Below are 16,117 nucleotides of genomic sequence, written 5' to 3'. Positions count from 1 at the left end.
TGACATTAATAGCATCATAAATCGAAGCATGATTCAGTTGATCTTTTTTTAACACGACTCTTCAAAAGTTTTGGGATCGGTACGATTGTTTAATGTTTTCGAAAGAAGTCTCTTCTGCTCACCGAGGCTGCATTTGTGTGATCAAAAATATAGTATTTTCTTTAAAAAAAAAATATTATTAGGCTATAATTTAAAATAAATGTTTTCTATGTAAATATATTGTAAAGTGTAATTTATTCCTGTGATATTTTCTCATTGCAGAATCAGCTCTTTTCTCACAGTGTCTGAAATAGTTTGTTCAAAGATTCAGTCTGTCTAAACCCCGCCTTTTCGAGAGCCTACTCTGCTCTAATTGGTCAGATGGCCCAGTCTGTTGTGATTGGTCTACTCTGCTGTGATTGGTCAGATGGCCCAGTCTGTTGTGATTGGTCTACTCTGCTCTGATTGGTCAGATGACCCAGTCTGTTGTGATTGGTCTACTCTGCTGTGATTGGTCAGATGGCTCAGTCTGGTGTGATTGGTCTACTCTGCTCTGATTGGTCAGATGGCTCAGTCTGTTGTGATTGGTCTACTCTGCTCTGATTGGTCAGATGACCCAGTCTGTTGTGATTGGTCTACTCTGCTGTGATTGGTCAGATGGCTCAGTCTGTTGTGATTGGTCTACTCTGCTCTGATTGGTCAGATGACCCAGTCTGTTGTGATTGGTCTACTCTGCTGTGATTGGTCAGATGGCTCAGTCTGGTGTGATTGGTCTACTCTACTCTGATTGGTCAGATGGCCCAGTCTGTTGTAATTGGTCAGATGGCTCAGTCTGTTGTGATTGGTCAGATGACCCAGTCTGTTGTGATTGGTCAGATGGCTCAGTCTGTTGTGATTGGTCTACTTTGCTCTGATTGGTCAGATGGCCCAGTCTCTTGTGATTGGTCTACTCTGCTCTGATTGGTCAGATGGCCCAGTCTGTTGTGATTGGTCTACTCTGCTCTGATTGGTCAGATGACCCAGTCTGTTGTGATTGGTCTACTTTGCTCTGATTGGTCAGATGGCCCAGTCTGTTGTGATTGGTCTACTCTGCTCTGATTGGTCAGATGGCCCAGTCTGTTGTGATTGGTCTACTCTGCTGTGATTGGTCAGATGGCTCAGTCTGGTGTGATTGGTCTACTCTGCTCTGATTGGTCGGACGGCCCAGTCTGTTGTGATTGGTCTACTCTGCTCTGATTGGTCAGATGGCCCAGTCTGTTGTGATTGGTCTACTCTGCTCTGATTGGTCAGATGGCCCAGTGTGTTGTGATTGGTCTACTCTGCTGTGATTGGCCAGATGGCCCAGTGTGTTGTGATTGGTCTACTCTGCTCTGATTGGTCAGATGGCCCAGTGTTTTGTGATTGGTCTACTCTGCTCTGATTGGTCAGATGGCCCAGTGTGTTGTGATTGGTCTACTCTGCTGTGATTGGCCAGATGGCCCAGTCTGTTGTGATTGGTCTACTCTGCTCTGATTGGTCAGATGGCCCAGTGTTTTGTGATTGGTCTACTCTGCTCTGATTGGTCAGATGGCTCAGTCTGTTGTGATTGGTCTACTCTGCTGTGATTGGCCAGATGGCCCAGTCTGTTGTGATTGGTCTACTCTGCTGTGATTGGCCAGATGGCCCAGTGTGTTGTGATTGGTCTACTCTGCTGTGATTGGTCAGATGGCCCAGTGTGTTGTAATTGGTCTACTCTGCTCTGATTGGTCAGATGGCCCAGTCTGTTGTGATTGGCCAGATGGCCCAGTCTGTTGTGATTGGTCTACTCTGCTGTGATTGGCCAGATGCCCCAGTGTGTTGTGATTGGTCTACTCTGCTGTGATTGGTCAGATGGCTCAGTCTGTTGTGATTGGTCTACTCTGCTCTGATTGGTGAGATGGCCCAGTCTGTTGTGATTGGTCTACTCTGCTCTGATTGGTCAGATGGCCCAGTCTGTTGTGATTGGTCTACTCTGCTGTGATTGGCCAGATGGCTCAGTGTGTTGTGATTGGTCTACTCTGCTGTGATTGGCCAGATGCCCCAGTCTGTTGTGATTGGTCTACTCTGCTCTGATTGGTCAGATGGCCCAGTGTGTTGTGATTGGTCTACTCTGCTGTGATTTGCCAGATGGCTCAGTCTGTTGTGATTGGTCTACTCTGCTGTGATTGGCCAGATGGCTCAGTGTGTTGTGATTGGTCTACTCTGCTCTGATTGGTCAGATGGCCCAGTCTGTTGTGATTGGTCTACTCTGCTCTGATTGGTCAGATGGCCCAGTCTGTTGTGATTGGTCTACTCTGCTGTGATTGGCCAGATGGCTCAGTGAGTTGTGATTGGTCTACTCTGCTGTGATTGGCCATATGCCCCAGTCTGTTGTGATTGGTCTACTCTGCTCTGATTGGTCAGATGGCCCAGTCTGTTGTGATTGGTCTACTCTGCTGTGATTGGCCAGATGGCTCAGTGTGTTGTGATTGGTCTACTCTGCTGTGATTGGCCAGATGCCCCAGTCTGTTGTGATTGGTCTACTCTGCTCTGATTGGTCAGATGGCCCAGTGTGTTGTGATTGGTCTACTCTGCTGTGATTTGCCAGATGGCTCAGTCTGTTGTGATTGGTCTACTCTGCTCTGATTGGTCAGATGGCCCAGTGTGTTGTGATTGGTCTACTCTGCTCTGATTGGTCAGATGGCCCAGTCTTTTGTGATTGGTCGACTGCTTACAGCGCGTGTCCGAAACCAAACGGCCATAATCATATCTGAATTTCAGCTCTTCCTCAGTCTCATCCTTTTCTTGATCACTGAAAGGTTCTTTTTAATGGAACCAAAAATGATGGCATTACTGAAAAAAACCTTTGGGTTTTTAAGAGTGTGGGCATTATCAATAAATTAGATTAAATTCAACTTTATTTTTCATTGTGTAGAATTCAAGTAGAGAGACAATGAAATGCAGTGGATGAACTAATCCTTGTGATCACTTTAATACAGTAATATTGACTCGCTTTGGTCCGAACCTGAATTCGGTTCTTCCCTCCTCCCTCAGTCTGGTTTAATGACACATTTGGAAACTCTATCGCCCCCTTGAGTCCCGAGGTCTGGTTCTCAAGCGCTTCTGAACTCTTCTAGGATTTCAACACTCGAACTTTGAAGTTCCTCTTCCTTCATGATTTACAGCAGGATCTTTATGAGCTGCTGCCTCAAGAGATCCGTTTCATGTGCTTTAAAAACATGTTTCTGAGCATCAGACCAAAGAGAGTTTGATTTAGATCACAGCTCATTTCAATTACAGGCGGAAGGTGTTGTTAGCGAAAGTAGAAGTGAGGAAGACGCTCTACGCCAGGATCATTTCACGTGTAATTTTCAGTGCCACTCCAAAAAATCACTGAGGTATAATCATGCAAAAATACACTTATTTCTGTAATAGTTCTGGTGCATATTTTAGCTGGAATTCTTAATTTTCCATGTGCTTTCAGAAACAAGAACGATTCTGATGGAAAAATGATTTTCAAACTCATTTTTTTTGTCTTGTTGAACAAATATCTAATCATTCTTAAATCAAGATACATTTACTGGAGAAGCATATTAAGTCTTGTTTTCTGGGAAAAAAAAAAATGTATCAAAGTTTTTGCTACAAAAAAAGGGGGTCAGAAAAATAACTTTAAAATAATTAAGTTTTTTGGACCACATTGGTAGATATTGTTTCTTGTTTTCAGCATAAACTTAATTTTTGATAAATTTTGAAGAAAACAAGAGTTAATATCTTTAGCCATTTTGCTTCTTTCTATCTTTATTTGAAGAATATTTAGATATTTCTACTGGAAAATAAGACAAAACACTGAGGTAGAACATCATTTTTGCAGCGTACCTTACATATTTGTTTCTGAAATACTGTTTTCATCTTCCACAAAGAGTGCAGTTATTCTCAGCTCCGTTTTCATTGTTTAACTTCATTCATTCAACAGAATTCATCCAAAATCAGCTTCATTTATATGTTTAAAAATGGTTTGTTTCATTGTTTTAAAACTTGTTGTAATTGCTTTAGATGATATATCTATGATTATATTAATGCTAGGCAAAAATTCATAGGTAAAAAAAAAAAGTAATTGTAGTGGTGTGTTTGTTGTTTTGAATTAGGTGACTGTTGTTTTTGTTTTGTTTTGTGTTATGTTATTTAACTTTTGTGTATTAGGACCCTCTTGAAAACGAGATGATGAATCTCAAGGGGCTTATCCTAAAGAATAAGATTTCTTACAAAATGTCCTCAGATTTGGACGAGGTTTGTATTTGAGGTGCTGCACACTGAGACAAACCTGCGTTCAACAAACTTGCGGCTTTTCAAAGTGCCGAGCGCTGTCTCTTTAAACACTGGGGATCTTTTGAAGTGCCATTTGACGCCGCTGCAGTCTGGGTGGCCTCGGGATACACCGCCCGCTCTTAAACCAACACTTCACCTCGTTATTCAGTCTCAGGTCGTTCCAAACATGCATGATGATCTCTTTCTGAATGTCTGAAGTCATGCAGCTTTCTTTTTTGTCTAATAAAGCACCATTATAGTATTATATCAGTAGTTCATATGCGTCAAGCACTAAATCTCAAGTCTTCTGATTTACAGGTGAAACTCGAAAATTTAGAATATCGTGCAAAAGTTCATTTATTTCAGCAATTCAACTTAAAAGGTGAAACTAATATATTATATAGACTCATTACATGCAAAGTGAGATATTTCAAGCCTTTATTTGTTATATTTTTCATGATTATGGCTTACAGCTTATGAAAACCTTTTAAATTTGGGGTTTTCGTAAGCTGTAAGACACATTCTTTAAAATTATAACAAATAAAGGCTTGAAATATCTCACTTTGCATGTAATGAGTCTATATAATATATTAGTTTCACCTGTTGAATTACTGAAATAAATGAACTTTTGCACGATATTCAAATTTTTCGAGTTTCACCTGTATATACGTGCACTGAGACTCATATGAACTACTGTAATACTGTATCCTCCTAACCAGACACGACGCGATAAAATGTCAAAGAAAATCAGTCAAAAGTTTGGTGTCAGTTTTTTTTATGTTTTTGTAAGAGTTGTTTTCTTATGCTCAACCACGGCTGCATTTATTGGATCATAAATACAGTAAAAATAGTAAAATTGTGAAATATTATTAGAATGTAAATCATCTGTTTTCTATGTGAATATACAGCAGTGTAATTTATTCCTGTGATCAAAGCTGAATTTTTAGCATCATTACTCCAGTCTTCAGTGTCACATGATCCTTCAGAAATCACTCTAATATGAGGATCTGATGATCAAGAAACATTTATGATTATTATCAATGTTGAAAAACAGCTGTGCTGCTTTATATGCTTCACATATTTTATGTCAATATTTCAAACATATTCACATAGAAAACAGTTATTTTAAATTGTAACAATATTTCAAAAACATTATCGTATTTTTGATCAAATATAAACATAAGAACATAAAAAACTTTTGAACGCTATGAACATTTTCGATGTTATTCAAAGTTTTTGTCATAATCAGCTGCTATACGTGACTGTGATTCTATTTGAAACTGTTTCTATTTCTGGACAAAATATGACAATGATAATCTCAGGTACTGATTATGTGTGTTGAAAGAATTGAATCCGAGTTTGAATACAATGAAAGCGACAACGGATAATTCACCTCAGATCTTGAAAATAAAGGAAATCTATGATAAAGATTTCTTTCAGTCACTCAGTATATGTTTTTAATAATGTTAAAATGGTGTAATATTATTCTATTAATGATTTTGATTATGTACTTATCTATTTGGTTATGAGTGCAGTGTGTTTGCAGAGACTCCGCCCACAGGCTTTTCTGATTGGCTGTGATATTTGATTGATGTTGTCTCATGTTGTGTCAGTGTTATGATAGTTTTAAGGTGTTTCTGGTCTCTTTTGGAGACTTGAACTGTTGTTGAGCTGCACGAAGATTCTTCAACATTTACATTTATGCATTTGATGCTTTTATCCAAAGCGACTTTGAATGTGTACAATTTATCGGCCCATGAATTCCCTGGGAATGATCATGTCTGGGATGAAATGAAACCCTGTTGTGTGTGTGTGTGTGTGGATGTTTTTCGTCCTGTTTTTATGTGAGTGTGTGTTTCTCACCATGTAGGGCTCTTGTCCCGGTTGGCATTGTGGGCACGGTTGGCAACTGCTGATTGTGTGATTGTAAAACTCAGTTTCTCCACAGCTCGAGTACTCGGCTCTCACAAAAGACATGCTGGACACCTGCAAACAACACACACACATTTATTATTTCAGCAAACAATGCAACCTGGGGAACAACCCAAGAGTTTGGGGAAATTAAATTCAGACTGGTTTTAATATCTTAAACTAGTTACACTAAAATAAGCTGCGGATTGAATGATTGGTGTGATGAATTATGAATAGAAATCCTAAAGTTTGAACATTTTAAGTTTGAAGTAGTTTTTAGGGCCCTATCATACACAAGTGGTTTTTTGTGTGCTTATTTTCACGTCCTGCGCCACGTTGTTGAATTAGCAAATGCATTTGCGCCCATCTGTGGCCCATGGGCTGCTGGTCTGAGAACGAGTGTGTGTTCGGGCGCGTTGTTGGAGCGTTACTATTTTGAGGAACTGAAATGGACAGAGCCGTTGACCAACTGGACCTGCTCTAAAGTCAATGGCGCATTATTATTTTGTTATTTAAAGAGTGTGTTAGTATGCGCTTATAGGCGGGTCCACAACGCGAGGACACTCTGCTTATTACACACACACACACACACACACACACACACACACACACACTCTGCTTATTATACACACACACACACACACACTCTGCTTATTACACACACACTCTGGTTATTACACACACACACACACACACACACTCTGCTTATTATACACACACACACACACACACACACACACACACACACACACACACACACACACACACACACACACACACACACACACACTCACTCTGCTCATTACACACACACACACACACACACACACACACACTCTGCTTATTACACACACACACACACACACACACACACACACACACTCACTCTGCTTATTATACACACACACACACACACACACACACACACACTCTGCTTATTACACACACACACACACACACACACACACACACTCACTCTGCTTATTACACACACACACACTATGTTTATTACACACACTCTGCTTTTTACACACACACTCTGCTTATTACACACACACTCTGCTTATTACACTTACACACACACACACACACTCTGCTTATTACACTTACACACACACACACACACACACACACACACACACACACACACACACACACACACACTCTGCTTTTTACACACACACTCTGCTTATTACACTTACACACACACACCCTCTGCTTATTACACACACACTGCTTATTACACTTACACACACACACACACACACACTCTGCTTTTTACACACACACTCTGCTTATTACACACACACTCTGCTTATTACACTTACACACACACACACACAGACACACACACACACACACACACACACACACACTCTGCTTATTACACACACACACACTCTGCTTATTACACACACACACACACAATGCTTATTACACACACACACACACAATGCTTATTACACACACAGGGACGCCCAGCAGCCCACAATCTAGCCAAATATAAAAAAATAAAAGGATTACAAAAGATTACTATTGTGTACATAAAGATATGGTGGTATCCGGCTTGTCCCGTAGATGAGACTCTGATTGGTTTACTGCACATTACGCCCAAAACACACCCATTACTCATTAAGAGAATCAAAACACACCCATTACTCATTAAGAGAATAGAGACGACCCTTTTAGATCATGCGCCGGGAGCACCGACCATTTTTCCCGTCATTAAACTAGCAAAAGTGGATTCGGACTCGCCATAAGTGCACTTGAGCCCTGCGCGTTGTCGCCTCGCGTCGGGGGATAAAGCTGCACTTGAACACACCGAGAGAACTACAGCCGACTGTCAGCTCGCATGCGCGCTCTTCGCCGGTGTGTAAATGAGACAACTGTCTATTTCTGCAGATATATTCGTCATTCAAAAAGGGAATCCGACGCTGCAGATACACACCGTAAACAAAGCAGTGCGCGCTTACCGTTCTGAATATCAATCCTGCTAAACACTTTCTTTATTCCACTCCGCTCGTGTTAATATTGATATATTCGCCAAGGAACACTCGGTAAGATGACGTAACATAAGCCTTCTATCTGTGCCGTGTTGACTTCTCTGCTCGCTGTTTTGCTATTATTCTCATGCATTGACTCGTTCACTAAGCTGAACAGCCAATCAGAGTTCCCTCGTTCACCGACGGCCCGACGCCGATTCAACACGTCAGAACGGCCGAAAAAAGCCATGATCGTTAAACTAGATTGTTAAAATAGGGCTATTTAAGTTTGAAGTAGCCTAGTTTTTTGCAGTCTCTCTGGTTATTAGTGTATTCTGTAGTGCTCATTATTAGTTAATAACTAGCCTTAACTAATGGGACCAACATTGAGTTTGTGATCTGGTTACATCAGTGACAAGTGTATCGCGCTTCCTAACCAAAATAATAGAGTCTGAAGCTCACAGACTGTCCGCCGTCCTCCTCCGGTTTCATTTCCCCTAACATAAATTACGTTCACTGGATGAAGTAACCCAATGTGAATCGAGGTGAAACAACAAGTTTGTTGTGTGTGGATTTTGGCTTTGTCACCCTCACAGGCATTTCAACACTCTCGCTCCCTCGTTTGCTTTTGCTTCAAGCTGTGAATTAGCACACGGGAAGCGTTTGGCCGCTGTAACTCAACACAGATCGACGGACAGATGAATCAAGCGCTGCGACTGAAGCAGGAATGTAATTAAACGTGTGGGCGGAGCTGGATGCTGATTGGCTCTGGCTGAATGAGATGCTTTGTGGTTTAGCTCCAGTTCACAGGATGAGTTTAATGCAGATCTGAAACGGCCATCTGCTCACAATCTCAGCGAAACCATCAGAAATGCATGCGAATCAATAGTGGTGCACTCCTACGTTGCGTAATAGCATGTTTAATCATGTTTGCTGCATGTTTTTAACACACTTCTAGCTCAAGTCATGTTTATTTGTAGGGGAGAGTTTGTGTAAACCTACTTAGGGTTCAGAGTATTTCTATGTTCCCGCATTAATTTCACACGTCTAGTACAATTATGTGGTTTTGTTTCATTAATACGCTGTATACTTTTTTTCTTGATTTACCCTGAAAGAATGGAAGTGAAATGTGACAACATTCCCAGATATGACAGATTAAAATGCTATCTGATCTAATCAAATAAAATATACAAGACAAACTGAAATATTTTGTCAATAAAATACAATTATTAACTTTTTCCATGTAAAATAATGGCATATTTTAATAATTAAAAATAAACACTTTTTTTTTTTTTTGACAACAAACACAGCTATACAGCATAGTTCAAAACATAATAATTATTATTAATTTCTGAACATGGACTCTCAGTCTTTATTCGCCTTTTTCTCATGGTTTCTCAATAGAATTAATAAAAGTATAGAATATCATAGTTCTAATAGGGGCTCATTGTAACGCAGTGTGACAACATGCCCCGCCTAACCCGGCGAGTGTTTCTGCTGGTTAGCGAAGCATTAAAGAACGATCTCAACTGTTAAATAACAGATTTAAGATTAAAATAATATCGGATTTGTCTAATAAAAAAATAAAAAAAGAAATTAACTTTTGCTACGGTTAAATAAATTTTCAGTGATATCTTCCAAAGATTTTTAAATTTAGGCACGAATATTTCTCTATATAGTGTTGATAACTAGTAAATACACAAAGTTTCGTCATGCTGGCATGTGTGGAAAGCTTTAAACCATGTGTGTTACAACTAGCCCCGCATCTCTTCTCACAAGAGCGATTTTCTCTCATAGATATTTGTACAAAAACACCTCATTTTGTGCATTGTGCTAAAGATGTGTCTGGTTGTGTACATAGAGTTGACTTGAATTTGTTCTAGATCATTAGACATGACATCATGGTGCTTTAGAAGTCTCTCTATAGTCACTGAATGAAAATCACTTGCCTTTGGTTGCACGGTATAAAGCTCTATAGATATAACGCTCTAGATGTTGTGAAATGGCAGCAGTTTCCCCTTCAACAAAGGCTCAATTGACACTAAGGGCCGATTTAGACATAATAAGCGGGATTATACAGATCTCCTCTCACTTGCAGCTAACCTGTCGTTTGAATATCTCACAGCTCTTTGGAAGGGCATTAAAAGCCTATCATTAAGACGCTGCGCAGGGAAATTAAGTTCTGGGAAGGCAGCCAGATGGATTCGGTGTTGCAAACATGAAGGAGGAGGGCGAGCGCAAGGAGACAGATTAACATGACGCTCAAAGACACCTTTGTAGTCGCTTTTGGACGTCGTCTGGCTTAATGGGACGGGTTGTTGTCTCGGCTCGATTTAGTGGGGCTGATGGGACTTACCAGCAGAAGAGGCAGGAGGCATGATGGTGTCCGTCCTCCTTTCCCACCCATGTTTCTGTCTTCCACCATGAGAGAAAGTCTGCCAAGAGAGAAAGACATGAAAACTGATGAAGTGTGGGAATTGAACACTTTAGTGCAGGGAAATTGAACACTTTCTTAGTGTTTCAGTACAAATATATATATAGATTCGGAAATCAAGATACATTTATTGGAGAAGCAAAATGACTGAAGATATTAAGTTTTAGTTTCTATAAAAATTAAGGTAGTTTTTGTTTAACAAGTGAAAGGTCAGAAAAATAAACTTGTTTTTCCTTTGAATTAAGTTTATTTTTCTGATCCCACTGGCAAATAATGTTATTGGTTAAAGGAAAAGCTACATTTTTAGGTAATCAAAATCATTTTGCTTCTCGAGTAAATGTATCTTGATTTAACCAAGTTTATTGCACTTCAAAAAATCAATGCACAAAAAAGTTATAGAAGTTTAAGTTAACTAAACATTTTTTATTTCATACAAAATATATATTTGACAGAATAATTTGGCCTCTACAATTGCTAGAAAAACAAAGCCACGTGACTAACCAAGTTGTGTTACAAATTTGCCGCTGTGTTTCAAAATTGAGCCGCTAAAAGGTTTTAAAGTATCGTTTTTCTTGGTAACGCAATGCCCAATTCAAGGTTATTATTGTTAACTAAAAATAAAAAAATAAAAATTTATGTTAAATTGAAATCAAGCTAAAATAAAATATAAATATTATTTGAAAAACTTAAACTAAGGGAAAATTAGAAATGTTGGCTTGGCAATAAAGTGATATAAGTTAAAGCACTAAAATGATTAACTGGAAATAAATAAAAACTATAACTGAACCTAAAATAAATGAAACCTAAATTGCATGCAAGCAAATGCTCAACCAAGCAAGTATACATGTGATCAAGGCTGTAACCAGGGTTTGAAAACTAGTGAGGTCCGGGGTGAGGTGTAAAGAATTGTGCTATAATAATGGTTAGGCCATTGGACCCACATTCCCCCATGGACATTAAGCTGCGACCCTTTTTTTTTTTTAAGGAATTTGCCATATATATATATATACAGGGGTTAAATTTGGATTTAATTATATGTGGGATAGTCTCTCACTGGGTGGGGGGGGGGGGGGGGGGGGGGTCCGGGGCTATGCCTCCCCGGGATTTAAAAAAAAATAATAAACCATTAAATGGCACTTTCTGGAGAGTTTTTTGCAAAGAAATATAGAAAAAAGTAGGTCTAGCAAGTCTTATACACTCACCGGCCACTTTATTAGGTACCCCATGCTAGTAACGGGTTGGACCCCCTTTTGCCTTCAGAACTGCCTCAATTCTTCGTGGCATAGATTCAACAAGGTGCTGGAAGCATTCCTCAGGGAGTTTGGTCCATATTGACATGATGGCATCACACAGTTGCCGCAGATTTGTCGGCTGCACATCCATGATGCGAATCTCCCGTTCCACCACATCCCAAAGATGCTCTATTGGGTTGAGATCTGGTGACTGTGGAGGCCATTTTAGTACAGTGAACTCATTGTCATGTTCAAGAAACCAATTTGAAATGATTAGAGCTTTGTGACATGGTGGAAGTAGCCATCAGAGGATGGGTACATGGTGGCCATAAAGGGATGGACATGGTCAGAAACAATGCTCAGGTAGGCCGTGGCATTTAAACGATGCCCAATTGGCACTAAGGGGCCTAAAGTGTGCCAGGAAAACATCCCCCACACCATTACACCACCACCACCAGCCTGCACAGTGGTAACAAGGCATGATGGTTCCATGTTCTCATTCTGTTTACGCCAAATTCTGACTCTAACATCTGAATGTCTCAACAGAAATCGAGACTCATCAGACCAGGCAACATTTTTCCAGTCTTCAACTGTTCAATTTTGGTGAGCTCTTGCAAATTGTAGCCTCTTTTTCCTATTTGTAGTGGAGATGAGTGGTACCCGGTGGAGTCTTCTGCTGTTTTAGCCCATCCGCCTCAAGGTTGTGCGTGTTGTGGCTTCACAAATGCTTTGCTGCATACCTCGGTTGTAACGAGTGGTTATTTCAGTCACTGTTGCCCTTCTATCAGCTCGAACCAGTCTGGCCATTCTCCTCTGACCTCTGGCATCAACAAGGCATTTCCGCCCACAGAACTGCCGCTCACTGGATGTTTTTTCTTTTTCGGACCATTCTCTGTAAACCCTAGAGATGGTTGTGCGTGAAAATCCCAGTAGATTAGCAGTTTCTGAAATACTCAGACCAGCCCTTCTGGCACCAACAATCATGCCACGTTCAAAGTCACTCAAATCAACTTTCTTCCCCATACTGATGCTCGGTTTGAACTGCAGGAGATTGTCTTGACCATGTCTACATGCCTAAATGCACTGAGTTGCCGCCATGTGATTGGCTGCTTAGAAATTAAGTGTTAACGAGCAGTTGGACAGGTGTACCTAATAAAGTGGCCGGTGAGTGTATTTCTGTTATTCACAAAGATCAAACCCAAATATGCTGACTGAATAGATTGCTAGTTGAGAAACACTGCTTTAATTACCGTAATGTTTTTATGATGACTTTGTGAAAGGTTAACTAAACGGCATGTAAGTTATTTGGCAAATTTCATTCTGTAACATACAGATCTGTATTATGCTATTGTTTTTAATAGTGTTATACATTTCTTACAGATAATCACGATGATCATTGCGTTTGTGCCACCGAATGTGGTAGCTTTATGCAATTACAGTTTGTCTATAAGCTTTTTATTTATTTATTAATGCCGACAGTAAAATGTTGCCAGATATTGCTACGAAAAACAAGCAAAACAAAACAAAACAAAAAAATAATAATCCGAAATAAGTTCAAAGCTTAGGAAATCTCAAATCTCAAAGTTTGGGAAATAAGATTAATATATCACTAACCCTGACATGCAACTTTCCACTTTAATAACTTCCTTAAGTGTCACATTAAATCAGAAAAACAGGTCCAGGAGACGGCTGCCACCTTTCTATTAGGTGGATCTGGCAACACGGCAGGTGCACCCGCGCCCTCACTCACGCGCGCTCTCAAGCCCCGTTCACTGCGCTAGCTTCTCGCAGCAACATGAATTGCAAACACTCATATGAGGTGGTTTAAACACGGCTAATTAATCATTCAGAGAGCTTGACATTTCATTTTTTAATGTAAAAAAATGACCGAGGCCCGGACCTCGGAGACCTCATAGCTGGCTACGGCCATGCATGTGATGCTTTTCGCATGCATGTTTTGGTTTGTAACTTAGCGAAATACAGGTACATCATAGTAGCATATCTTGATTTAGAGCAGGTGGTCTGGAACGAGCCCGAACACAACATAAGACAGCGCGTCATCACGGAGTGTCATTGACATGCTGCTTCGCTAAAGCAATTGGACTTCAGGAATCTGATGCGTTGCGATCATGACACACAGCGTCCAACATGTGGAAGTTCAACCAATGGAAACTGGATCTACTCTCACCTAAAGGATTATTAGGAACACCTGTTCAATTTCTCATTAATGCAATTATCTAATCAACCAATCACATGGCAGTTGCTTCAATGCATGTAGGGGTGTGGTCCTGGTCAAGACAATCTCCTGAACTCCAAACTGAATGTCAGAATGGGAAAAAAAGGTGATTTAAGCAATTTTGAGCGTGGCATGGTTGTTGGTGCCAGACGGGCCGGTCTGAGTATTTCACAATCTGCTCAGTTACTGGGATTTTCACGCACAACCATTTCTAGGGTTTACAAAGAATGGTGTGTAAAGGGAAAAACATCCAGTATGCGGCAGTCCTGTGGGCGAAAATGCCTTGTTGATGCTAGAGGTCAGAGGAGAATGGGCCGACTGATTCAAGCTGATAGAAGAGCAACTTTGACTGAAATAACCACTCGTTACAACCGAGGTGTGCAGCAAAGCATTTGTTAAGCCACAACACGCACAACCTTGAGGCGGATGGGCTACAACAGCAGAAGACCCCACCGGGTACCACTCATCTCCACTACAAATAGGAAAAAGAGGCTACAATTTGCAAGAGCTCACCAAAATTGGACAGTTGAAGACTGGAAAAATGTTGCCTGGTCTGATGAGTCTCGATTTCTGTTGAGACATTCAGATGGTAGAGTCAGAATTTGGCGTAAACAGAATGAGAACATGGATCCATCATGCCTTGTTACCACTGTGCAGGCTGGTGGTGGTGGTGTAATGGTGTGGGGGATGTAAACCTTTCTTTCCCACTTAGTGCCAATTGGGCATCGTTTAAATGCCACGGCCGACCTGAGCATTGTTTCTGACCATGTCCATCCCTTTATGGCCACCATGTACCCATCCTCTGATGGCTACTTCCAGCAGGATAATGCACCATGTCACAAAGCTCGAATCATTTCAAATTGGTTTCTTGAACATGACAATGAGTTCACTGTACTAAAATGGCCCCCACAGTCACCAGATCTCAACCCAATAGAGCATCTTTGGGATGTGGTGGAACGGGAGCTTCGTGCCCTGGATGTGCACCCCACAAATCTCCATCAACTGCAAGATGCTATCCTATCAATATGGGCCAAAATTTCTAAAGAATGCTTTCAGCACCTTGTTGAATCAATGCCACGTAGAATTAAGGCAGTTCTGAAGGCGAAAGGGGGTCAAACACAGTATTAGTATGGTGTTCCTAATAATCCTTTAGGTGAGTGTATATAGTGGGTAGAGACAAAGTTTTATCGATTAAATTATTATCGACAATTAATCGATCATCGATTAATTGTTGACATCCCTACTTCTAACCACGGGTCGAGAGCTGCAGTTCCACGTAAGTTTGCAATGATGTTTGCTGGAACAATAGTTTCAGGAAACGCCAAATCGTTGTTAACGACAGAAATTGCAACCATAGCTGTAACGATTCTTTCAGGAAACACACTCCTAAATGATTGCATGCATGACCCTTGACCTCACACAAAATTGACTGTCTGTAACGAGCAAAAATGACACAAATATGCTCACACTCACACATGATATCACCACAAAAAACATAGTAGCAGCAAGCACTGCATTGTGTTTTAGGGTTAAAGGAAAAGTCCATAAACTGTAAATGGCAGAAAATGATCAGTACTTTGTCCGTGTTCAGTGTAGTTCATATGAGTGCAGTCCACGTGTGTATTAGTTACTCAACATGCAGCATTGAACTGCATTATTAAAAACAAACACAATGTTGTGATGTGATTTATGACCTCTTAATGAGACATCTTATGAGGAACAGAATAAAACATCCATCAGAGCGCCGATGATGAAATTTGAGACGAACAACAGATTGAATGCAGTGTGACAGCAGTGACACACACACACACACACACACACACACACACACACACACACACACACACACACACACACACACACTGCATAACATGATGTTCTTCCTCAGCATTTCTGTCTTACTTTCCAGCACAAATATCTAAACATTCTTAAATCCAGATACATTTACTGGAGAAGCAAAATGACTGAAGATATTTAGTCTTGTTTTCTGAAAAATGTAGTCAGCTTATGGATAAAATAAGACAAATATCTTCCTTTTCAA

General features: G+C 40.4%; 1 protein-coding gene across 1 annotated transcript in view; it reads right to left on the bottom strand.

Moving 5' to 3' along the window:
* Positions 1–16,117, bottom strand: part of edar (ectodysplasin A receptor) — a 69,220-nt gene that overhangs the window by 41,482 nt on the left and 11,621 nt on the right. Inside the window, exons 2-3 of the mRNA XM_056271370.1 lie at positions 10,531–10,609; positions 6,145–6,267 (exon numbers count right to left, since the gene is read on the bottom strand). Coding sequence (XP_056127345.1) covers positions 6,145–6,267; positions 10,531–10,599 — 192 coding nt within the window. The 5' untranslated portion in view covers positions 10,600–10,609. The remainder of the gene's footprint in view (positions 1–6,144; positions 6,268–10,530; positions 10,610–16,117) is intronic.

This window comes from Rhinichthys klamathensis, unplaced genomic scaffold (genome assembly GCF_029890125.1).
Source record: "Rhinichthys klamathensis goyatoka isolate OS25496 unplaced genomic scaffold, OSU_Roscu_1.1 h1tg000318l_1, whole genome shotgun sequence".
In the NCBI taxonomy this organism is placed as follows: domain Eukaryota; kingdom Metazoa; phylum Chordata; class Actinopteri; order Cypriniformes; family Leuciscidae; genus Rhinichthys; species Rhinichthys klamathensis.
This window is presented reverse-complemented; position numbering and strand designations above follow the sequence as displayed.